At 40.6% G+C, this 27,121-nt stretch overlaps 1 protein-coding gene across 1 annotated transcript in view; it reads right to left on the minus strand.

The window, feature by feature from the left end:
- Positions 1-3,395: 3,395 nt before the first annotated feature.
- SPOCK1 (SPARC (osteonectin), cwcv and kazal like domains proteoglycan 1) overlaps positions 3,396-27,121 on the minus strand; it is a 419,844-nt gene continuing 396,118 nt past the window's right edge. The window contains 5 exon segments of the mRNA XM_067566726.1: positions 3,396-3,669; positions 5,551-5,688; positions 13,814-13,876; positions 15,882-16,103; positions 24,464-24,580. Of these exon segments, the coding sequence (XP_067422827.1) occupies positions 3,479-3,669; positions 5,551-5,688; positions 13,814-13,876; positions 15,882-16,103; positions 24,464-24,580 (731 nt within the window). The 3' untranslated portion in view covers positions 3,396-3,478.

Below are 27,121 nucleotides of genomic sequence, written 5' to 3' on the forward strand. Positions count from 1 at the left end.
CGGGGGCTTGGGCTCAAACCTGAGTGAGACCCTGGGCTTAGTGTGCAGTCAGTGTAGACATACCCAGAGAGGAGTAAGAGGGAGAAAGACCCCCTCACCCACTCTCTGTTCAGCCTCACAGGACCTATATCGTCCTTGGTCTAGTGGCAAGAGGGCAAGGCTGCATGCATGGTATTCCCCTATGGGAGTAAGTGAGCAGGGGAGGTTGGGGAAGTGTTGAAGATGGGCAAGAAGCAGGTAGAGTCATGTTTCCATCCCCCGTGAACCAGCCAGTGGAGCTAGCTGCACGCAAGAGGGAGATTTATGCTACATCTTGTAAAGGGCAGATATGGCAGACTCCCCCTGCCACCCCGCGCATACAGGGAACTCTGGAGGACCAACGCCTTTTAGGGGCTGCTCCTGAGCCATGGAGGCTACATGCTCTTCCATACTCAGGGCTGATCCTAAAGGCTCAATCTTGTCCTAAAAAGTAATCCCGGTGACTCAGAGTGGATTGTAGGATTTCCACCAATTGCTTTAGATGCCAATAATTTTTCCTCAAAATACCAAAGGGCAAACCAAACCCCAGTGGATACCCGTGCTGCTTCCTTTTCTATTGACACCAATCACACAGTCCTGCTCTTTATTAACTTTCAGTTCATGACTCCAGACAAACAGAGAATCAAAGAGCAGAAAACAACTAAACTCTGTCACAAGTTGTGTTTGAACCAGTCAAATACAGGCTCATTTGCTATACACAATTCCCACTGTTGAGGGCTTTTCTCATTTTGTTGTGTTATTGTACCAGAGAATTCCATGGATATGTGGGTGAACAAAGCCCTTCCTTTCGCTTTCAAATCATCTGCACACTGACGCTACCTTGATAAGCAGAAAAAATATTTCTCCCCTTCAGACGAGTTCTGCTTGTAATGAGCAGATTTTCTTTCTTTGAAAGAAATTGCAGGCAAAGGATTTGAAACAACACTTCAAAAATAAAACCAGCTCTTGCAGTTTCTAATTGTCAACTACAGGAGCTAGTGTATATTTTAAGTGTGTGCGTGTGTTTGCACATACACGAATTGTAGCCAAAGATTCAAATTACACTGCTAAAATGTTTTAAGTCCTAGCTACTAGTGCATAGGTGCAGTGATGCTGCCCAGAAAACAAGACAAGGCATGGGGAGTCTATTTGTTGGACTTGCATAATAAGATCATACATATAGTGGATTCTCTAGTATGTAACCTTCGGGTTAGAGCCTGCAAATCTCTACTCATGTGGCCTGAGGAGTTTGCAGAATCAGGCCTTCATCTGGAAATGTTTGAAGCAATGCTTTTCCCCTCGGTCACTAGAGACCCTCTGGATAGTAGCCAATACAAATACCAAGACTATATCTGGAAGGTACACTCTGAGAAGGATGTCTGACTTAGGCTCATGCTTCACAAGAACAGTGAATTCAGACTGTTGGCTTGAGGACACGAAACGTAAAGGAAACGGGTAAAATATTGGTAGGTTTCATTTAGCAAACTTTATCTTCTAATGACAGGATTCACCCTCAAAAATGAATCATGGAATAAGCAAGATAGATAAGCAGGCAAAATGCCACTTATACAGACTAATGGTCTTGGGGCAAACTGCACTGCACTGCTGCTTTTCAAAATGCAAGTCAATTCACACAAGTAAGTAGTATCTTTAACAGAAATATAAAGGTTTTCTTTGAAATGCCTATTGGGCAAATTCATTCCTGGTGTAGCTTCATTAACTTCAATGGAATTACTCCTGCCACCTCGGGGTGCATTTGACCCTACAAGATTTTGGAATTAAAGATCTATCATCCTGGGTCACTTTTGTTCTCTTAAATACAAAAATGAACTTGCTTACAAACATATTCTGTCCCTCGACTCCTTATTGTTATCGTGTTGTCTGATAATCTGTGCAAAATAACAAAAAGAATAAAAGACGTGATATGGTACATTCATTTTACCAATGACTTTCAACAGGGAAGGGCAGTAAATAATTTAGTTTCAGAATGCTATGATGCAGCTGTGGAGATATGAATAAGTGGGAACAGCTTAAAGAATCATTCTTCTATTTTATAAGTGTGTATTATAAGTGCATAACATCTCATATTAAGCAGAAAGGATGTTAGTTGGAAACAGGACTACCTAAGGTTATTTTTTAAACAGACTAAATAAATATTAACAATTTAAAATAAAGAAGAGACAGCTTATTACTTTTGATGCTTAGTATCTTTGACAGCTTCATAGCTTCTGAATGAAGAGTCACTTAGAGTAAATGAAGAACAGTCATTTCCAGCAGATCCACTGGTGTGTGATTCCAGAAACAGAGGCAGCTTGCCTGACGTTAGTGCAAACTCTTAGTGCAAACTAGTTCAAACAGAAACCCAAGATCTGCTAGCTGAAAAATGGTTAAAATGATCTAGATTTGCAAAGCATTCCAACATTTTGAAAGGCTGTTAAATCACGTTACCCTGCTATGGGGCCTGAAGTTAGTGGAAGCTGCAGACCAGGGGAGTGTGGAGAAATTTAACTTTGACCCCTCTTGGGGGAGCACATTCTGTGCCACCCCTGGCCTGGGAGGAGCTCGCTCCCCCTCTGTCCCCCCCACCCCCCGAAGAAGCTTGCTCTTTCTTCCCCTTCTCCTGGACCCGGCAGGAGCTCGCTTCCCCCATCACTGTGACCCCAGGGTCAGAAACATTCTGTGTCCCCAATGATTATTGCGGGGCCCATGGCTCTGATTGGCTCCCCTCCCCCGGCGCATGCCCCTGCTGCAGACACTCAGCATCTCTCAGGATCAAGATCATATTGTCTACTATGGAAACTAGGCGACAATGACCTGATCCTGCACATTTACAGCCAATGGGAGTTGTAACATTGACTTCAATAAGGGCAGGTCTGAGCCGGTAGTAACCATTCTTAGAGCACGTGAGAAAAAAATACGGTGGGATTTCTTCCTGACTTAAAACCATCAGTATTAGCGAGCTAGAAGTTATTATACACAGATGACTGGCTCACTGGTGACAAGTGCCAGATACGGGAAAGAAATGGAGGCACCTGCTTTTCTATATTACCTACTGCATAAAAGAAAAGCAATTGCGTATAGCACGATCAGCAAATTCAGTTAACAACTGATGACAAAACTTCTCCAATGTTGATAACATACAATGGGCTTCTAATTCTTGCACTGGTTTGTTGCGCCTCTGCTGTTTTTTAAATCCCATCGGCTATATTTCACAAGCTGTGTGGGCTAGTTTAAACAAAACTAACAAAATTTATAGCCCCGTTGATAGAGAAAAATAATTAACTATAATCAAAAGAGTAGCTAGTCAGAAAAAAGCTGTCTTGAAAATTATAAATGCACTGTACAAAATTAAACAGAGGGGAGAGAGAATGTTTTGTGCCTGGTGTTCTTAGACACAATTGCAGAGATATGAAGTGACTTGCAATATTGTGCAAAACATGAGTCCTCAGAACTGTGACAACTACCATATATAACCAATTTCATCATCCTTATCGTCATCTTCATCTTCATCATCCTCATTAGCTGCTCTTACATGAATCTTCATTCTCCCTTCTTTGTCCTTTTTTGCTGCTTCACGGTCCTCTTCCAAATCATCCAGTAATACAACAGATCCACCACTGCCGAAATCCCCTGAGGTTTCTTGCTCTTCTTCTAAAATAGGTAAGAGTTAAAGGTCATTCTGTTACCCAACACCCCTAAAATTTCTTTAGCCAATCCTCGGCAATGTCCTAACTATTCAAGCAACTTGATTTTTTTGCAGTAACTTGATTTTTTAAAGAGGAAATTTGGCAAAGACAGCACAGCAGGTCCCCTTAAAAATGTACATACATCTGTTGTGCCCGTGACCACATACTTGGGGAGGAAGTAATAGTTCAGGGGAATCTAGAATCAGATACAAGGTCTTGCATCTCTAGATTTCTAATTTAAATCCATCCAAGGTCAATGGTGACTGAAAATCATTACCATCTGAAGATTGTTTGGTGGTCTACATGAAAATGGGTTGGTGGTCTCGGATCAGTCACTGAAAGTCAAATGTCTACGTTAGAACTGGATGGAAAATAATTTTCCCAACCCATGAAAATTTTCAAGATTTCAAAACCCCCATCCAGCCCCCGTTTATCTCAATTCAGGACAAAATGTCAAAATATTGAAAATTTTCACAAACTGAAAATTCCCCCCCAACGTTTGGTTTGGTTCGGTTCCGTTGAAGTATTTTGTTTCAATAATTTTAAAATATTGTGTTTCAATGATGACCGTTAAATGTTTTTTTATTCTGATTAGGTTTTTGTTTTTAAAAACAAAAAGTTGCTTTGAGCCAGTAAGCCAGAATTTTTCATTTAGAAAATACTGAAGCAGAACGCTGACAATTACAATACTCCTTTTCAAAAAAAATTTTTTGAGTCAAGAAATTCTGCAAAACTGACCCTTTCCTTGTCAAAAGTTTGGATTTTAATGAACCAGCAATTTTCCATTAAAATGTTTGGTCAAAAATTGCAAGCCAGCTCTAGTCTACATCACAAAATCCCCATCAGAATCAACACTGACTGCCCCCTCGGTGGCCAGTCTCAGCAGAGCAGCAAAGAACCGAATGTGCATGGAGACTGAAATACCCTCTCAGTGCAACTGCTTCACCCAGGCACACGGGTGGTAGTGTGGATGGGGGTGTGCTATTGCCACCTATACATGGGTTGGGATTGGGCCACCAGGCAGTCGAGATATTGGATTGATCTGCTTCCTCGTGTACATGTTTGCAATCTGCCTATATTGGATGCACGTCTGGATGGGGTGAGGACAGAGGCAGGCACATAGGAATCCGCGTGTACATCTCTGGTCACCACAGAGGCAAATGGTTCTCAAATGCCCATGTATATGTTGCAATTGTTTGATTTTATGTGCGCACATGCATACATGCTCCTGAAAAAGCACCTGCTGACCCTGATATAGTAACTTGGGATGTAACCATGTACGTTTTCGAGCGTCTAAAGCTTTGCCTTCTCTATTCTTGCTGGAAGTAGAGCAACTGAAGCTATTATTACCACTGAGTCACATTGAAGAAACTCCACTTAAATCTTGTTTGCCTGATTATAGAGAGCTATGCAGTAATTTTCCATGTCAGTGTAATAATACTGTAGTGTCAGCACTTTCATAGGGCTTGGTTGTTAATTTATAAAACTTTGTATAGTTAAACCTTCCTTTCTTAGGGAAGCCCTGATTTATGAAGCATCTGTAAATGTGTATTCCACTGTATAAGGAACAATATATTTAATAACCAGGCATAACAACCTCATATCTTTTATTTTAATAGCAACTACTGCATTTTCTAAGCTGGTAACAAAAACATTTTCTTATCAGTGGTTATTGCCAATTTCATACCCTTGTACACGCACTCCAAGATAAAGGCACGTGTGGGACTCTGGTAATTGTGTTTCCTGGTTTGTCAGTTTTTATTATCACAGCTGATCTTACAGCAATTGCAGGGCTTACAACGACGTTACTGTTTGGGTTGTCTTAGGGAAGCATGTCATTACTCACCACAACTAACGGTGCCTTGTTTTCTTGAGCCTGCTATCTCATTTCCATATTTATCAACACACCAGCATTGCCCTGTACTTCCATGACACTGAGTTGCTTTGTAATATCCTTCCTCATTGCACCGGGGAAGGAAAACACCTGAATAAAGAAAAAGGTATCATCAGGAAATCCTAGTCTTTACAGGATCAAGCAGAAAGATACAGTGTAGTGGGCCTGTTTCTTGGTTACATTAAGGTCCCTTTACACTGCTTTATGCCTTAAAATGGCATAAATTACATTTAAGTGAGGGCGTGGCTTTACTAAAAGCAAACCAAGAGATGGAGCAACCTGGAGTGGTTTTGGTTTTACAAACTGTCCTTGGTCAGGTTCTGGATTTGCAAAACCAACACCCAAACTGTGGGTTGTTTGACCCAATCTCCCATTGCGCAACGAATATACTGAAGTCAAATAATAAAAATGACACTGGATGCAAATATATATATTTTTGTTTTAACTTAAAACATTTGCACTGGTTCAAATTCTAGCCAGTGATCCTGGTTTCTGAACCACCCATAAGATTTTCTTATTTTTTATTAAAATTAGTGCAATTTTTAAATGTGGCCTGCCATTCTTATCTTTAGCAGAAGCCAGCTATGTTTCCTTCCTTTCAAACAGATGGTTATCTCGTGGTTGCCTCAATCCCAGCAACCTCCATCTCCCATAGTGATAGTAATAATTGGCACGCAGAGAGCATCTGGTACCCAAAGATCTCAAAGCTCTTTACAAATATGAATGAATTTAACCTCCCGACACTCCCGTGAATTATTTAAGTGTTATCATCCTCATTTTCCAAGCAAATCATCACCTGCTCATGGATGTTCTGCAAGCAGAGAAAGAGACTATGTTTGTGGAGTAAATTATTCGCTATGAATTATTCCCTTGGCGCTACTTATCTATGAAGTTGAACTTCACACACTAAAGCAGAACTAAAAAGATCTTCACTATGCAAACAAAGGTCTGAAAATTTAACTTCGGCAAACAAAGTTATTTAAGCATAAGGACGAAAGGGGGGTGGATGGATCCTAAAGCACAAATGGTATTTTGGTGCCTAACTTCCACCGAAAGCCATTTGTGCATTTTGAAATCTCTCCTGAGATGTCTTGCCAAATGCCTGATGAGTTGAGAGAATTGTATTTGGGATGGGGTGTTGGTTCAGAGAGAATGACCAGGCTACTATGCTACTATATGCTATTTATACGAAGATTGTATGAGATAGTACATTTTCCCTGTTGCAAGGCTGCTCTGAGCATGGGATGGTGCCTGCTGACGGAGGGCTAGAAAGTGCACTAGACACAACCCTATGTACGGGATGGTGCATTAGTTGCACTGTCTGGGCAGGAGCCCAGGGTAGAACTGTGGCTCAGAGATCCACCTCTGAGACACAGTGCCTCTTTTCCCAGGGGAAGGGAGTATGCTGTATCGACCCTTTACAAGCTGTAGCATACACCCTTGTTCCACTGTCCAGTCCCTGTCCAGTGCTTCCACGGCTCCATATACTCCCTGCTCCTCCCCACCTACTTGCTCATAAAAGCACAGGCTGTGCATGGACTTTGTTGTGCCGAGGGTCCGGACCAGGATTCAGATAGCCCTAATGCAGCCACACAGGATCGGGATTCCTTAATTCTCTTTACTCCGGCTGTGTGTACTGGTGCCAGCCACCAGGGCCGAATGAACCTTTTGTGGGCTGGTGCCAAACATATCTGTGAGCCCCCGGCCGGGGGCAATGGGGCACGGTGTGGTGGCCCCGCTCCACCCAGCTCAGCGCAAGGGCACTGTTTACAAACCAGCCGCCACCAGATGCACACTGGCCCGCCCGGCCCTGCGCTGCCAGCGTGCCTTTTCTGCTCGGGGGTGGGCCTGTGCCATGCCAACTTCCCAGTGCCCCCCTCACTGCACAGTGCTCCCCCACAGACCTCCCAGAGACCCACTCCCCCACACTGCCCCCAGCCACACTCGCCAGCCCCACCGGGAGGTGACCATGTCCACCGGGCTGACCGGCAGCGTGGACAGGGCCGATCCCAGGGTGGGGATTGCTCCAGCCCCTCAGGAGCAGCATGATCAGCCAAGCCGGAGAGGGGTCTTCCTGGGCCGGGCTCCTTCTGGACCTACTTGCCTGGTGGAGCCCAGCCAAGCCCCCCATGCTGCTCCTCTTCCCCCCACTGGCCAAGATTGGCCCAGCCTCTGCACTGGTCCCAAGCGGCTCAGCCCCGGGGAGGCAAGCGGGGCCCCACGGGTGGTGGGCAACAGAAACTGCTTGGATCCAGGGCCGTGTGGGGAAGTGGGGCAGATCCCTGGGACGCAAACTTTGAGAGCCCACCCGCATGGTGGAGCCTGGCTGCTGTTTGGCGAGCCCCCTACAGGCATCAGGACCTGCTGACTGGGAGCTGCTCACACAGCAAGGCCTGGTGCTGGACTGCCCTGGGCGAGAGGCTAGACCCAGCTGTGTGGACGGGTTAGACGGGTCTGTAATGGGCCCCTTCTGAGCGTGGGCCCGGCACGATGGCACCATAATAAACCCAGTACTGCCAACCACAATACATCCTTGAATGATTAACATCTCTAGAGGCCTCCTTTCAGGTTAAAAATGCCATTCTTACCCCCTTTTCCTCCCAAATGTAACTCTACCCAAGACAAAATTAATTCCGTGTTTCAATTTTAATTTCCACTTTTTCTAATGTTTATAGTATGATCCTTCCACAATATTATCATTACCCCTGGAAGGCATCCGCCCCTGCTTGCTATTTAATGTTGAAGTATAACTCCAGGCTGACTAGAAGTATTGAAGAATCACTAACGCTTGAGCTTTTCAGGAAGAGACACTAGTACAGTGAGGCTAACCAATAAAACAGCCGAGATTCATCTTATAACAAACACCATCAACCTTTCAGAGTGTGGCACATTCTTGTTTCTTCAGACAAGAGAAGCCAGTGTTATTTCTGCCACCACTTTCAGCAGATATAATACAAATGTGCTTCCCTACAAAAAAAAAAACCGCTTGTCCTTGGAGATCAGTTAGCTTTATCCCCGGGAGAGGGGAGGGACTGAATAGACACTTCCCATTCTCTGCCAACTGCTTCTGTTCCAGGCACAGAAAAACAACCTCTTATTGTCTCAAACGATTTTTGCGAAAGTATCTTTTTTCTTTGTCAAAGATACCCATGATTTACTGGTCACACAATACTTACTTTACTACTTCAGCGTGTGCAGCATCTCTACAGATTGTTCATATGTGTCAAAAGAGCTATTTCTACTACATTTCCCATGGAAAAAATGAACGAGAAAACATTGCCCATATGCTATGCAATTACTTATATAAAAGACAAAGAAATGGGAAGTCAGTCACATATACATTATGAATCTATGAATTTACCATCTCATCCCACAGCAGACGTTAAAGTGGCTGTCTAATTTTTAAACGTCACAAATGTAGTTCTGAAACATTTGAACATTAATCTTTCTATATCTGATCTGATCTCAGAGAACATTTTCACACCTATTAACTGCTATTTCAAGCAAGCTGAAGCAGTGGTTTTAACAAGTTTGGCTCAAGGTACCATCAACTGTGTTCACGCACTAGGACAACTGAAGGGAAGACGAAAGATTATAATTAACAGAGACTCATCTTCTTTATATATCCACAGTCTAATAATAGTGTGGGCATATTAAACCATACAGTTTTCCAAGCTTACTCTCACTGTTCAGTAGCTTTTTTCAATATTGATCCAGAAGGACTTACCATATTCATACTCATTTCCCTTCTTATTTAAAGACTAAGACATGCATTGGACTAGACAAACCTGAAACAGATCACAGAGGATCAGATCCTCAGCGGATGTAAACTGACATAGTTTCATCAGAGTCAATGAAGCTAAGTGATCCTCAGTTAGTGTAAATCCACTGACTGCAATGGCATTATACTAACTTACACTAGCTAAGGACATGGCTCCAAGTAATGTTTGGTGTATGAGTCTCATATTATATTAAAAAAATATTCTCGTGACTTTTTTTGAGGAACTCTAACACCTCCACTGTCCTTTGGAATTCAGTATGTAGCATTTGTGTAATGTTCACACAAATGCTTTACATTTCTTGCAAAAGACAGATTTACAAAAATAATGGGACAAAGTCTCTGTTAGCATAAGTGAGTGCAACTCAACTGTTCTGAAAGGAGCCCCCACTTTTGGTGAATTTGGCCCTGTTTATTTAGGAGTTAAAAGGAAGACAAAGAACAATGCACAGAATAAGGGTCATTTCCCTGTGTGCTGTAATTTTGCACGTGCATTTACATGATGCCTTTGAACAGCTAGCTGTGGATGCAAATACTCTGAGTTGGGGCTGCAACTCATCTCGCATACCATAGTCACTGAACACATTTCCCAGCGCTCTTTAATGCACTCTTTAATGTATTAGCTGTGGGGAATAATCAGGTGGGGGCAGAGTGTCTCTAAGATCTCACATTTCTATGAAACAAAAAAATCCTTTAGAATAATCGATAACATCGACTAAAGGTGTCACATCACAAATCCTGAATTTCTGGCATTCAGATTTCAAACACCCCACATTTAGGGGATAGTCTGATCCCAGGTTTTGGATTGGCCCATCCAAAACAGGGAGAATCTGGATTAGGAGCCAGGCCTCATTTCTTTTCTAATTCCTCTGTTTATAGTCTCCCAATACGATAGGAGTGTGTTCATATTTGGGGTTTTGAATTGAAGCCATCTCCAACATTAAGGTTGTGTCTACACTACTGGCGCTACAGTAGCACAGCTATGGCACTGCAACTGTGCCCCTATGGCACTGGAGCATAGATGCTTCCGACATTGACAGAAGGGGTTTTTCCTTCAATGTAGGTAATCCACCTCTGAGCAGTGGTAGCTAGGTCGATGGAAGAGTTCTACTGTCGACCTAGCCTCGTCTACACTAGGGTACTAGGTCAGCTTAACTATGGTGCTCAGAAATGTCACACCTGGGACTAACATACCTAAGTTGATCTAAATTTTAAGTGTAGACCAGGCCTAAGAGTTAATTAACTCTGCCAATCGAGTGCTTCTTGATTTGTGTTCAACATTCCTGTCCCTCTTCTTCTCTCTCCTCTTTTGTAGTTGCTCCCTTTTGTCTTTTGTTCCCACTCTTATGGAATGTCTACACTACCGCTTAAGTCAATCTAACTTACATCACTCAAGGGTGTGAAAAAGACACCTCCCCGAGTGATGCAAGTTACAGCGACCTAAGCGCAGTCCACACTGGCGCTATGTTGGTGGGAGATGCTCTCCCTCAGACATAGCTTCCGCCTCTCATGGAGGTGGAGTAATTGCTGACGGGACAGCGCTCTCCCGTTGGCATAGACCGTCTTCACCAGACTTTAGAGCTTCTAGTATAGACCTGCCATTAGCTTCACACCTTCTCATATGCTGCCCCTTACACCTGGCACAACCTCCCATACCCCATGAGTCAATGGCTTCCTCTCTTCTGGGTCAAACCATCTTCTTTTGTGATGACGGCTCTGTCTTCCTGCATTTCAACTATCATCCTGTGTGCGGAGCAGGGAGTGTTTTGTAAAACTCTGTGTGTGCTTACATCACTCTAGAAATGATACACTCCTATCAACAGGAAAACACTGCCTCAGTCTTAACTATGGTATTGCTACTGCTCCACTCCAATGGCCATCTTTTGTGGACTATATAGAAAAGGCAATATAAGCTTCTCAGGATGATGCATTGGTTAGAGTGCTAGGCTGGGCCGAGGGAAGTACAGGTTCATTTCCAGCTCTGCCACAAACATCCATTGTGACCCTAGGCAAGTTCCTTAATCCCTCTGTGCCTCAATTTCCCATCTTTAAAATGGGGGTAATAGCACTGCTGTATCTACAGGGCTGTTGTGAGGATAAACGTATTAAAGATTGTGAGGTGCTCAGATACTCCAGTGATGGGGGCCAGACTAGTACCATAGATAGAATTAACTGCAAAGCTGAGACCTAAAGAAGAGCTCTGTGTAAGCTTGAAACCTCATCTCTCTCACCAACCAAATAAAAGATACTACCTCACCCACATTGTCTCTCTAATATCCTGGGACCAACACTGCTACAACAACACAGCATACAAACTGAGAACTGGCTAGCTGGTCCCTGTATTAGCTGTTATATCACAGGATTGATATAGTAGAAGACCCATTTTGAAGCTACTGAGGAAGGCAGAGATTGGGTACCTTAGTGATGAAGGAGAAGTGTGATCAGGCTAAACAGTTCTGCTCTTTGAAAGTACAGTCTCCGCATTTAAATGCACCCTAGGAAAATCTGGCAGGACAAGATGAATGGGACTGTTTACTTTTTAATTCAGACTCCGGGGGTGATGGACTGCATTTGAAAGTCTCCAAATTCAACAATACAACATATTTAATGACAATGACTTTGAAGTACTTTGTTCATTGTCATGTGTTTTGTAAAGCAGAGAGGAAAAAGTGCCCAAACTCCTCATTTTTTCAATAAATCCAAGTTTCCAGAAATCCTTCTTATTGCACAGTGTCCAGAATATAAAGATTTCACTTTACATGTCAGAGAAAGCGAATAATTAAAGGACCGTCCCTTTTACGCTCCTGTCTTTTTTATCTTTACGGTGACTACAAGCAGCATTTTCAGCATGTGCATGTTTTGTTTTCCACCTGCATGGTTTTGCAACTGAGGCAAGAAAAAAACCCAGCGTTGTTCTATTCTGTGGAAATAGCAATGGGATCAGATAAGAGACTCTCAGAGGGGTATTATTATGCAGGCAGACTTTCAAGTTGCTAACTGAACCAGAGAGTTCCTCCTTTCTATATTTTCTTCTAGCCTGTAGCGCAAAGTATTACAGAAACCTGCTGATTTGTTGAATTTAGCTGGTTTTTTTCATCCTTTTAAAAAAAATATTGTAGACTGACATAATTATTTGTGGTAAGAGAACATTTTATACTGGTGGTATTTTGTCATTTTACTCCAGCTATTGTGATTGGATCCCAGTGGCATGCAGAGGGGGTTGTGTGTATGTTGCACTTTGTGAATAGCCACTATTTTCCCCATGTGTTAGAACAAACCATTTATTTTTCAGACTAGATGACATTTATTTCATACTGCAAAAAATAAAGAAGAAATGTAGGGTTGGATTTTCCATGTCGTCTAATGGACATGGACACCCAATTCCCATTAAAAAATAATAGGAATTGGTCTACCCATTCTCTTAAATGGCTTTGAAAATCTCACCCAGAAAATCCTTCATGAGAGAGAGAGAGAACAGAAACCTGTGACCTCCTCTGAAACAATCTGCATCTGAACTGAACTATTTGTTGGCTATTCTACCTATCCTTGTGTTCCTTAAAACTCTCAGGGATTATTCTGATATGTTTGAATGCAAAGGTCTTTGGAAACGAAAATAAATTTAGATTCATTGCTAATCTGACCAGGATGTCAGATAGCAATGCACCTTACACTTAGTCAGCTTGTATGTTCTGTATTTTGCCTAATTAAAATGTATTATATATTTAATATGAATTTTGGATTATAAGGCAAATCTTGCAGTCCTTATACTTGTAATCGTTAGTCAAGTAAGACTCCTGCTAATGTCTTGGGGCCAAATTCAATCCTGTCACTTTAACTGGTGCCAGTATCCACCCCATGTGATTTGGCCCTAGGTAAATTAATAAATTGGAGTACACACAGTGCCGTGAGGTCTTAGTGATATGCAGTTACCCATTTAACGGTCTGACTTTTCTGCTTTTAAAAAAAGAAACTGTATGTCCCAGATCTCTGTATTGCCAACAGGGAGTAGTAGAACAAAACATTTAAAAGTGCAATTAGACAAAATATAACTTCAACAAATGTATTTCTAACATTATAACTGGAAGGAGCTGAACTTCCTTCGTCTATGCACTATGCATTTTTTAATTAGTCGTAGCAGATTTGAATTAAAAAATACTCTCTTTTGCATTTACATGCTCAGATACGGTGACAAGCATGGTTTCAGAACCTATACAGAATAGTATTTATGTTGTTAGTGAGATGATATAAATTTGTTCTGAATTAGTTTATAGAAATGTACATTGCCATCTCATTATTGGTTTAATTTCATGAAGCATCAGGCACAGGCTCAAAATATTAATTTCTAATTGAGAACCATAACTGCACATAAAGTTACAATAATCACAGAAGCTTTAATTAGTTATTTAAACGAATGGCAAGTAATCGAACTTAACTTACCCAACAGACTCTTCCCCCTACTTAGCTTTTGAATCCTGTTCATTTCATTCTGGCAAGGGAGACCTAAAAAATAATGTATGAAAGTCAGTTTCCAGATGGTATGGGACAGAATCTCTAATGGTTGACTTCACTGTTTACATGAAATGCAGTCTATTACTGTACACCTGGGAATGAAATAACCCCATATGCTGGTAATACACTGCAAAACCTACCTATATAATTAACTTTACTAATTAAAAAAATCACAACACTCTCCACTTAATAATAGTGTTTTGTGGCTATTTGGGCTGTTAAGCAGTTTTCCTTCTCCTTCATCAAACTGAAATAATGCCAGGTTTCTAATTTATGATTTGCTAATAGACTAATTTCCACATTCATAAGAACACAAGTTCATAAACTTGCTAATAGCAATAGAACTAATTCCTGGATTTGAATGCCAGTAATTTGATTGGATATGTACATATATGCCTGCTATCTGATTTCTATTCCTTATATCTGACGAAGTGGGTTACAGCCCACCAAAGCTTATGCCTGCAGAAATTAAATTTGTTAGTCTTTAAAGTGCTACAGGACTCCTGTTGTTTTTGCTGTATACAGACTAACATGGCTACCCCTCTGGAACTTTTCAGTAATTTGATTACTTTGTTTGTTTCACGTGAAATACATGTAATTGAGAGACATCTATTACAATTTATCGACAGTATTTGCCATTGAGATATAATGCTCTTTCTCATCAGGGATAAAAAAAGGGCTTTTAAAAAAAATTAAATGATCTATGAATTACCAATTCAAGATAAATAGCAGGGCAGTCAAAATACAAGAAAGATGCAGAAACTGAGAAAATCCTAAAAATGACTACATATTTGTGAAAAAGAAAAACCAGAATAGCTTTCTTATCAAGACAACTACGAGGTATTAAAATGTACAATATTATTTTGAAATATTAATCTGAATATGGTTAACATTTTTGAAGAAAAATGTAATGATACCACAGCAGTAGAGAATACATGCTGCAACAGTCTTGTGTGAAATAATAATAAACAATACTACTACTTAGTGCTTATATAGCACTTTTCATCTGTAGGTATCCAAGCACATTACAAAGATGGGCAAGCGTTACTATTCCCGTTTTACATCGACAAACTGAGACATAGGGATATTAAGCCAAAAGTTTTTAATTTGTCTGGCTAAAGTTGAGTGTCTAATTCCATATTTAGACACCCATATGCAGGGCCGTATTATCCATTAGGCACAATAGGCACAGTGCCTAGGGCCTACGAAACTTTTAGGGCCTACGAAAAATGTTGTGAACTAAAATAAAATGTATCCGAAAATTTGAAAAGCAAACGATAAAATCAAAATTCATATCTTCTTAAATTAAATATATTTATCTAAGGTACAAATTACTATTATATTATTACACATATCCATTGTAAATTTAATTCTGTGACAAGATTTAAAATTTTCTAAGCTTTTAAGGAATATGGTTACAATATTAGCAAAAGGGAATGCATTAAATGCAGGTTTCAATTTTGAACAATTTTTATTTGACATTTTGCTCAGAGTGGCATAACTAGGGGCCACAAAACCTCGCAATTAATATGCTTAAATTAATAGCTTAAAATCAAATTAGTTATTTCAGTCGGGGGGCCTACGAAGGCAAGTGTGCCTAGGGCCTACGAAGGTCTTAAAACGGCCTTGCCCATATGAATATCATGAGATTCCCAGGTGTGGAGCATCAAAAATTCCCATTGACTTCAGTGGCAGCTGCAAGTTGCTCAACACTTATCTGACCACTCTTATTTAGGTGTCTAAACATGACTCTCAAGTGTGTAAATGATCCCTAAAGTCTCCTAACATCCTGTCCAATGCTCTGTTCACTGGATCATACTTAAAAGCCCCTCATTATCTTCCCAGGAAGTATGGTGATGGCTGTCTTGCATAAATATTACTAACAACAACAATAATAGGAAGACATTTTGCCAAATTACATTTTCCATATTATTATTTTAGCATCCATAGTAATGAATTATAGATCAATTTTACATTATATAAGGGAATGATTTACCTCCTGGCTTCTGAAAGCAGTAGCACCATTCATTGTTAGAAAGCTTTCCGTCTTTGAAGGAGTCACAGGAGTTGAAGAGTGGTTTAATGCATGGCTCATACTTATCGAGATAAATTGCATTGATCTCTGAGTGATCCAGCAGGAGGTCATAGTTCATATCAAGTTTGTTGAACATCCAGCCCAAGGAATCCTTACAGATTGGTAGTATGCTGGTATCAAATCCTGTGAGAACACGGGCAAACAATTCTTGGTGAGTCACACCACACAAGTCTTAAATGCATCATTGATAAATTTCCACGTGCTCTCTCTTGCATATTCTTTTAACTGACATATGGAGCAAACTTTGTTTCATATTAACCCTTCTCTGCACAACCAGTAGGAAACCAGAACAATAATTCCAATTAAGAATGAATGAATTGGTTGAATCAAGTCAAGCTCAAAACTAGATGTGATTCTGAACCAAACCCTGCATAAGAATGCCACTGACATTTCTGGGAGAGAAAGGGAGTTAGAGTCCACATCCGATTACTGCAGCTCAAGCCCATCTTTACTCAAAAACCAGCCCAAATTTTTACTGTTTCTCTCTTTTTTCCCCCAGTTGTAAGTGTATTGGCTTGATTTCAAGAAGGCTCAGAAGCATCATGAGAAAGGCTAAATTCACTGTGTTTTCAAACTGGCTGAAATCAGAAAGCAAAAGAAATCGAGAGAAAGCCTGCTCTCATGAGATTACCAGCCCCGTTTCTAGTCCCCTTGTTGAATCCTTTATTGGTTTCTTCTCACTTTCTACATCGGATCCAAGCTTCTTGCCTTCTCCTTCAAGTCCCTGCACAACTTTGCTCCTGCCTGCCACTCTGCTCTAATTTTCTTGTATTCCCTCTCCTGCTGCCTGCACACCTCTCCAAGTTTCCTTTTCTGTACTCCTCCCAACTTCCTTCTTTATATATTTGTCCTTGCTGCTGTTTACACATGAACTCAGTGCACCAAATGACCTTCTGCTCTTTGTTCTCAAATCCCTTCTGAAAACGTACATCTTTTACCACTTCCCTCCATGCTAACCCTATATTTCTGGAAGATCTGACCCTCAGGTTTGTAGTAGATCTGACCCCGAGTTTTTTTTAATCTGATCTAGAGTGTGAAGTTCTTCAGGTTGAGTTTATGTCCTCTTGGCTTGTACTGCTCTGAAAAATCACAGTGCTGAGTTTGGTGAGACCACAAATGCACATGAACTGGGGCATTTGTACGTCACAGCAGCGCTCTGCATTTCAGCCAGGTTAGATCTTTTGAAGCTGAAGACAATTCTGCTCTCCCAACACCTCAGAGAACCGGATTCTTGTTCATTTCAATATCCCACATCCTCAAAGGAATGCAACAGGCAGGAGTACCAGAGGAACACCATTACATTCACGTGCACATTTGCAATGTAAACGTGCATTTCTGCAATCTCTATACACACAGTGAGGGGCGTCGTTTCAGAAAAACGGTGTCATCATGTAGAACATTATATGATTATATTATATCTTGCAAAGTTGGGGTAGGGAGGCAAAAAGAGGAGCATACAGACCCACGAAAAGTTGGGGGAAAGGCAAACCAAGTTGTGTGTGTTTGGGGCAATTGTCTCCCTCTGAACACTGAGTTCTGGGCTTGTTGGAGGAAAGTCACCCAAAAGAGAAGTTGAGATTTTAAGTCTTCAATATTAGTTACTGTACTTGCATTTCCAGAGCCTAGTGCAAATGCTAACTAGCCGCACAACACCCCTCTATTGCAGAAAAGTATAATTCACAATTTCTAGCTGGGGAAAAGGACATTAAGGACTCCAGTTTCACAAAACATGCATGTGCTAGTCAGGGATTTGCACTCATGTAACCCTAACAAGTGGGATTGCGTTAGGCACCTTGCACACACCCACTGCCAAGCGTATACAATGAATCAGTGCACATGCTTGATCCACTACACAACCTGCCTCTCTTGTGTTAGGCTGACCTTCTTTTCAGTGTTAATTCAAGGGACAGTAAAGCATCTTTAACTGCAACTCTAGCTGAAGATTGGCAGTGATACAGAGGAACAGGCAGAAAGGTAAAGTAATGGGAAAGTTTATGTCATTCACAACACACGTTTCTCTAACAAAGTCAGAGGATAACACCGTTTCCTTTAGGCTAAAGACAACTCAGGCAGGGAAGAGAGATCATGCTGAATTTTTCATTATCCCATGTCCTGATATCTGCACCTGTGTTATCTGATCAAGTTTGAGTACATCAAAAAGGAAAACCTATATGCAATACACACCGATATAGTGCCAATTTGGCTCATCTTAGGCAAATGGTGCCATTTGCTTCAATAATTCTACTCTTCTGAGGAAGGCATGCAGGATTTGCCCACTGTGCAAACATCAGCTGAGCAAACTTCTGTAAGAGGCCCATACCCTTCCCCTACAAAGTGCATGGAAGGGGAGAGCTAACCTGCTGAGACCTGCCATTCTGCCAGAGCAACCTCCCAGAGGCAGCACAGTAGGCAGGGGGTGGAGCCTGTGGAGGCCAAAGATCCATGTGGGGGTGATGTCCTTCCATGCTCCCTCTGAATCTTCCTTACCCCTCAGCAATGCCAGCATGGGAGGACACAATTACTTGGCTTCCATTTCACTGCGCCTTCCCTCTGTGGATGCAATCTACGGTGCGGGTCAAGTGCCATGCTGGGGGACTTGCTGCTGCTCAGATATGTGATTACAAGGTCTTGTGTGCGGACGGGCGACCCTCAGCCACTCCTCTCTCTGGTAGCCACTTCTTAGCTGTTTGTGGCTCAGCTTGCGCTCTCCGGCAGGGTCAGAGTCAGTGCCAGGGTGGAAGGGAAGGCTGATGGGGACTTGCCTAACCTCTTCCGATGCTCCCTGATTTGTGTCTTATTTCTGTGACTTGGCGTCTTTTTTCTGCTGTGCAGCCTTGTCTGTGTGTGTGTGTACAACATGCATTCAGGGACACAACTGCCGAACGTTTGCAGGATTAAACTGGTCAAGACAATGACTAATATGGATAAGAAACTGCTCTGTGGCATGCGGTCGGGGCTGTATCAAAGAGGCACTTATGGAAGGTCACTTATGAAGACAGTTGATATTAGTTTAATACTTTTCTCTTGTTGCTATTTTAAACAAACAAGGCAGGTTTCATGATACTGTCAGACTTTACAGGTTAAGGTTTATTTGTAGGTCCCTCTACTAAGCAGACAGTGCAGTCTGTGTGTGTTCAGATATTACAGTGATGGGTGGATATTACTATGAAAAGGTTAATATGAGGATCACCTTTCAGCATGCAGATGAAATTTAGATACAACATCAGTTTCTATCTGCACTTCAAATTGCCTCTTGATAAAAATTACTTCCAATAAATCACCTTTTTGTCCAGGTCAATATCAACAGTCAAAAACAAAAATGCTGAAACTCAAGCTCTCTTCCTCCACCTTCAGGCTTTAAAACCAAGTGGACTCTGAGTAAATAAAGCTGAGTTCAACAATGCAAAGCTCAGAGGAGTAAACTCTCAGGGCAGTGTATTGGAAATCGTTCACAGAACTCCACTACTTTTAATTGGAAGTCACTGCTGGAATGTATAACCCTTTGTGCACCGTAACTAGAATTCACCTTACTCATAGCAGGCCCGCTGTAGACAATCAGCCTCAGCAATGATAAATGAAGTAACTGCATTTCTGGGACCTAAAGCTTTATGATAAATGTGACATAATGTGCAGGACAAAATAAATGCTGTTTACTGCTTTTATTAAGTGAACAGAGCTTGTTTAACAACAGCTAAAGCACAGGCAACAAGCAGCAGGGTGAGTTTCTCTCTATCATCCTGCCCATCTGCCTCAACCCTGCCTGGCAATGACCACCACTAAGGGTGAGAGTATAGCACAGGCCTCATACTCAGGCAGTTATTGGTTCCTCTGCAGAGACTGCCAAGAAGGACACCAATTAGTGTCAGTTGTGGCAGTGGTTTTTCTTATTTGGACACCTGTTGCTAAGAGCTGGACTGAGACCATTACATTTTACATTCCAGCTGACAACAGCTCCAAGGCATAACAATGGCCATTCACTAGGAATCTGGAAGGGATTCAAACTCGTGACCTACATGTGCAAGGCTCCATATCCCATTATTACCCCAAACCATCCATCTCCTCTGGAAGCAAAAGCAACAACAACAACAAAAAACCTTTTAGTGAAATTCCTAATGAAAAATAAACACATCTTCTGGCACATTAAATTCCTTTTTTTTTTTTCCCCTACCAAGAAGACACAAATGAGTTGAGTTTATTTAGTGACTTTATTAGACTACACTACAATTAAATTTACAGGAAAATAATTAACCTAATTTCCATCATCACTAAAAATACAAAGCTAAACCTTGAAATATGTATCTCAAGAGGATTTTTTACATTTCACACAGCTTCACCAAATGTAAAAGATAAAGCTCTCAGACCAGCTGAGTACATTTTAGAAACATGGGAACATTATGAGCTAGCAACAGACTCAGGAGCAATTTGAATCTGATCCCAGCTACTAATTTGTTTTATTAGTTCCTTATTTCAATGCATATTTCTAAAGTCATTCACATTAGTATTATGTACTGAGGTGCTGTCAGTTGGACAGAGACAGAGGAAGACATAGTCCCTGATCCAAGGTGCTTAATTTAAATCTGAAAGACAGCTATTACATCGGATGAAGGTTCAACTCTTGAAACAGTGCAGATTTCCCTCTTTTTTCCTTTTAGGAGAGAAAAAAATTGGAGTGATTTTTTTTCCACCTGGAGGTGAACTTAATACATTCAAAGATCTTATTTACACTCTTGAAAATGTCTTGAAAAATGTATCTTGAAAATGTAACGTAGCATAGAGAAATCTCCACGGGAACACCTTCTCTAGATAGCTGGTGTGTCCAAGGCATCTTAGTCATCTCCTTCCACCATCTGCTCCTTTTATTACTACAGGGGCATACCCAAAATGGATTACTTTGAGGATGCACATGCATCTTAAGGCTCCACAGGCATAACCAAACCAGCTCAATTTAATGCAGCCAAAAAGAATTAGGACTGCAGAATTTGGCCTATTGGGATTAATCCACAAATAAAAGGCCTAATCTTGCAATCCCTTACTGAGAAAACAGGCCCAAAATTTGTGTTTACAATAAAGATTTAAACACATTAATTTGTTTTTGTTTTTTTAATTTAAACACACACAAAAAAATAAATAAAAGCAATATATGCCAAATTTGCAGCTCCACAGTTTAGTAATGAATGGCTTTTAGATGAACAGTTCAAGAACATTAAGACATCCTTTCATATAAAAGCTTCAGGGAATACAACTAGAAAAAATATCTCCTCTGGGAATCAAAGCAAGCAAGCAACCGGGGATTTACTTGAAATGTTTTTCTCACCAAAATTACTTCAAGGCATTCAAACTAAACTACTGTGAGGAATCACAAGAACATAAGAATGGCCATGCTGGGTTAGACTAATGATCCATCTAGCCCTGTATCCTGCCTTCCAACACTGGCCAGGGCCAGATGCAATTTATCAAGTGATCCATTCCCTATCATTCAGCACAGCTTCTGGCGGTCAGAATTTTAGGAACACCTAGAGCATGGGGTTCACCTGATTATCTTGGCTTATAGCCATTGATGGATCCTCCGTGAACTTACCTAGTTCTTTTTTGAACCCAGTTATACTTTTGGCCTTCATAACATCCCCTGGCAATGAGTTCCACTGCGTTGTGTGAAGAAGTACTTCCTTATGTTTGTTTTAAACCTGCTACCTCTTAATTTCACTGAGTGATCCCTAGTTCTTGTGTTATGTGAAGGGGTAAATAACACTTCCTTATTCACTTTCTCCACACCATTCACGATTTTATAGACCTGTATCATATTGCTCTTTAACTGTCTCTCTTCCAAGCTGAACAGTCCCAGTCTTTTTAATCTCTCTTCATATGAAAGCTGTTTCATACCTGTAATCATTTTTGTTGTTCTTCTCTGTACTTTTTCTAATTCTAAAATATCTTTTTTGAGATGGGATGACCAGATCTGAATGCAATATTCCAGGTGTGGACATACCATGGATTTATATAGTGGCATTATGATAATTTCTGTCTTATTATCTATTGCTTTCCTAACAGTTCCTAACATTGTTACCTTTTTTTACTTTCTTTGCAACTTGAGCAGATGTTTTCAGAGAACCATCCACGATGTCTCCAAGATCTCTTTCTTGAGTAGTAATCACTGATTTAAATCCCATCATTTTGTATGTGTAACTGAGATTATGTTTTCCAATGTGAAATACTTTGGATTTATTTACTTTGAATTTCATCTGCCATTTTGCTGCCCAGTCACCCCATTTTGTGAGATCCCTTTGTAACTCTTCACAGCCTGCTTTGGACTTAACTATCTTGAGTAATTTAGTATCATCTGCAAACTTTGCCACCTCGTTGTTTGCCCCTTTTTCCAAATCATTTATATATACATTGAACAGCACAGGTCCCAGTACAGATCCTAGGGGTTCACTGCTACGTACATCTCTCCACTTAGAAAGCCGACCATTTATTCCTACCCTTTGTTTCTCATCTTTTAACCAGTTACTGATCCAGGAGAGGACCTTCCCTCTTATCCCATGACCACTAACTTTGCTTAAAAGCCTTTGGTGAGGGATCTTGTAAAAGGATTTCTGAAAATCCAAGTACACTATATTCACTGGATCACCCTTGTGCACATACTTCTTGACCTCCTCAAAGAATTCTAGTAGATTGGTGAGGCATGATTTCCCTTTATAAAAGCCATGTTGACTCTTCCCCAGAATATTGTGTTCATCTATGCGTCTGATAATTCTGTTCTTTACTATCGTTTCAACCAATTTGCCTAGTACTGAAGTCAGGGTTAACAGCCTGTAATTACCAGGTTTGCCCATGGAGCATTTTATAAACATCGGTGTCACATTAGCTATCTGCCAGTCATCTGGTACAAAGGCTGAGTTAAGCAATAAGTTACATATCACAGTTAGTAGGTCTGCAATATCATGTTCAACTTCCTTCAGAACTCTTGGGTGGATACCATCTGGTCCTGGTGACTTATTACTGTTTAATTTTATCAATGTGTTCCAAAACCTACTCTAATGACACCTCAATCTGGGACAGGTCCTCAGATTTGTTTCCTAAAAAGAATGGCTTGGATATGTGAATCTCCTTCACGTACTCTGCAGTGATGATTGATGCAAAGAATTCATTGAGCTTCTCTGCAACAATCTTATTTTCCTTGAGTGTTCCTTTAGCATCTTGATCATCCAGTAGCCCACTGATTATTTGGCAGGCTTCCTACTTCTGATGTACTTAAAAAATGTTTTGCTGTTAGTTTTTGTGTCATTTGCTAGTTACTCTTCAAGTTATTTTTTGGCCTGCCTACTTATACTTTTACATTTGACTTGCCAGATTTCACATTCCTTTCTATTTTCCTCAGTAGGATTTGACTTCCAATTTTTAAAGGATGTCTTTTTGTCTCTGATTGCCTCTTTTACTCTGTTGTTTAGCCAGGGTGGCATTTTTTGGTCCTCTTACTGCTTTTAAAAATTTTTTTATTTGGCGTATATATAGAGTTTGAGCCTCTATGATAGTGTTTTGTTAAATGTTTCTATGCAGCTTGCAGGCAATTTCATTCTTGTGGCTGTTCCTTTCAATTTCCATTTAACTAACCCCTTCATTTTTATGTAGTTCTCTTTCTTAGAGTTAGATTCTTTGGAATTTCCCCCCCTACACACGTTAAATTTAATTACAGTATGATCACGATTACTGACTTGTTCAGCTACATTCACCTGTTGGACCAGATCCTGTGCGCCACTTTGTCTTTCTTTGTAACCTCTGTGTGAGTCTTTCCCTCCCTGCTGGGTAAATGACAGCAAAATTAATCACTTGGGTTATACGTATAGGGTGCTGTTTTGTTTTTGTTTTTAAATAGGGGCAACAAAAAGAGCAGATGCTGAGAAGTGTTATTAGATACTGGGGATGTATTGCATGAATGTATCTTTTTCAGCACATACAATTTCAGCTTTTCTAACCTTTCTGCATCAAGTAATGTTTCCAGGCCAGTTTTTGTCCTTTTCTCTGGACATTTTATTCCCATTATCATTCCTCTTATATAAGGCTAATTGAAAATAGCAAAATGAATCCTCACTGTAATTCTTGTATGCTTTATACTTATATGCCAAATATTCTGTTTGCCATTTTGCCCATAGTCATATAATGTGGTGGAAGGTTTGTTGTTCTCTCTACTAGCATCTGAACCTTCTGTGGCTTTAACAGCAGACCAAATTGTGTGTGTGTTTGTGTGGTATGTGTCTTACTGTCTTCTTTTAGGACAGCTTGGGGTTCAGAGTACCCTTAGAAATAAATGGGAGCTGTATTTTTTAGCATCTCTCATGATCAGGTCTGTTATATGGCTCAGAAGTCTATTTGCCCAGTGACACTAAAGTGATGAACTAGAGACTGTACTTACTGTTCTGCCCTTTAAATATCTACTGAAACTGTGAGCTTGTCTAGAACTTTATTTTTATAAAGAGTTTTCTTACTGCCTTGTGCTGTGTCTGAGCTTGTTGGCTTAATGACACGATTTGCATCCTCATGAAGAGCACCGAACCAATCTTTTAGGCGGGAAGCAAGACTTCTCAGCTCCTTGTCTGTGCAAGCTGTCAAAACAACAGAGGAACAAATTAAACGGCAAAGATCATGCAAGTTAACTTTTCTGGATATTCTACTAAAACATAATTGTTTTTGTTACTCACAGCATGGCCCTGGCCTAGCAGCTTAGACGTAAAAGACAGACAAAGAGTAGGGGAAAGGGATACAATATATAAGGAAATATAAATCACAATGAAAGGATTTTCTTATTACTATAGCCAACTATCTCCTTAGAGGTGGATGTGAATTGGGATTTAAAATCTAACCCATACACCCATCTCCCTGCAGTTTCTCATTTAGAGATACATGAGTATTTAGGGCAAGGGTTGTCACTTTTTTAGAACTTCAGAGAAGGAATATCAGTCAAACAGGATAAAAAAAACCTCACCTAGAAGTTTTATTAGAACAGGACACTGGGAATAATTTATAACCCACATTAGGGTTAGTTTAAGGCTATTGTTTATGCCATAGGAAATCTGTTTCTTATAGAAAGTTGTCATGTTCTTCCAATTCTACTGCAAATGAGGCTTTGACATCTTAAAAGGTTGCCATAATTCCTTTTTGTTAGCTAGATAAGGCATCTGTTGCTTGCTCCCCTTATGAATTTTTATTGAGAAGCATCTAATTTTTCTATAAATTTTTACCAAGAGATTAACGCCCAGCAGAAGCCAATATTTCTTAGAAAAAAGGCTACATTACATACCACTATTTATCAGAATGAATTTTCCTGCTTCTGCATTATCTTTAGTGCTTGCATTCACAGATTCAACCATTTTATCTTTCTTGCCATGAACTAACTCTAAATTTTAAATGACAGTTTTTAGAATACAAAGCATGGTTTTATGCAATAGAGTCAGAAATCCCTCATGAAATAATCTACAATATATCCTCTCCAATTCACTAAGCATTGTAATACTCCTCCCACCGATTTACCCAAGACCAAGTCCTGCTGCTTGCCTTCTCAGGTTAAACACATTGCTCTTATTACTGCAACGAACAAATCTCTTATGAGTAGTGCAAATAGGTATGGGTTTGCCATTTTTTCTGCTTTCTAACTGCTCCCCACTCTGCTTCTGGAGATAACCCGCTCCTAATTTTCAAGTAAGACACTACAGCTTTTTCAAGAAGTAACTTGGGTCAATGTCGATGTAGTTAAGTCACTGCAGACACTGCATTGCTTACATCAACTGTTGCTGGCTTTCAAAAGCTGTCCCACAATGCCCCACACCGACAGTTCAATCAGTGCAAGTGGTCCTGTTGAGATGTGCATAGATGACAAAAGGAGCAAAGTATAGACATGCACAAGCGATATAATTACTGCGGAGGCTGTATGCCGAAGGAAGTTAGGTCAACTTAATTTTTTACTGTAGACATGCCCTGAGGTTGGGAACCACTTATCCAAATAAGTTCTGCCACTCAAACATTTGGGGTTTGGATAGCATATCCTTCAGATCTAAGTCTCTCTTTTGCAAAACCAAAATAATCCTCAGATTTACCTATCTCTAAAATTAATGCTCCAAAGAATTTTAAGGGCCAGATTTTGCTCTCTGATGCACATAGTCCCACTTACTTCAATAAACTGGCATTATGCAGATGCCATAGCCAGTTAGCTAAATGAGTCTGGAAATGTCCTGTTGCTGCCCAAACGTATACACAAAGATCCCTATCTTGCTCTCATCATTCAATGGCAAAACACAGGGAGCAGGAGCAGGCCCTTAGTTTGAACTGTAACATAGCAACCCTGGGGACACAGCAAACCTTGAAATCAATCTGTACCTTGCAGGACTGGACCCTGGAGGACGCATCCTCTTCACTTCACTGACAACCCTGCTATATGTTGCAAAATGCTATAACCTTTGCTACTTTCTTTTGCTATCCAACATAAGGCAAGAGTGAGCATGACTTAACAGGAAGCCCAGAACAGAAGTTTTTATACATGAAATTTGGCCTTATGTGACATTTTGCAGATACGTCCTGATATTTTGTGACATTTTTTGGAGACATTGTTCAAGGATGATCCATCATAAAATATGCTGAAAGGCTTCTCTGTGGGGACTACAGTCTTTCTGCAGAAGAATAACCTTTCATCATGTGGATAAAATATAAAGCCAAGGATCTAATAATCTGCGGTCGTTAAAGATCCCTTGGCATTTCCCATAAATCTACAGATGGTTAAACCCAGCATCCTGGCCAAATTTCAACTCAATTCATTTCATTCTACGTATCCAAATTTCTCTTGCACTTTCAATAAGACATTGTGTCTTTTTCCATTTCCTATGTTAAATTGCTTTGTGATGTTACTGGGCACTGTTCAGAAATGCACCGTTTGCATTTCACCCCAGATGCAGCTGCATTTCAGTGGTGGAAATAAGGAACCCATACCAGTATTTTCAAAAGTAATTAGTGATTTTGGATGCCTCTGTTTTTTGGGAGTGCTGCCCGACACACCTTCACAAGGCTGATTTTCAAATGGTGGGAGCTCAGCACTTTCCGAAAAACAGGCGCAGTCAAGGTGTTTCCAGTTAGGCACCTAAAATCACTAGGTACTT

This window comes from Emydura macquarii, unplaced genomic scaffold, assembly GCF_026122565.2.
Source record: "Emydura macquarii macquarii isolate MOO-44397 ecotype Brisbane River unplaced genomic scaffold, CSIRO-AGI_Emac_v2 contig_2768, whole genome shotgun sequence".
Taxonomy (NCBI): Eukaryota; Metazoa; Chordata; order Testudines; family Chelidae; genus Emydura; species Emydura macquarii.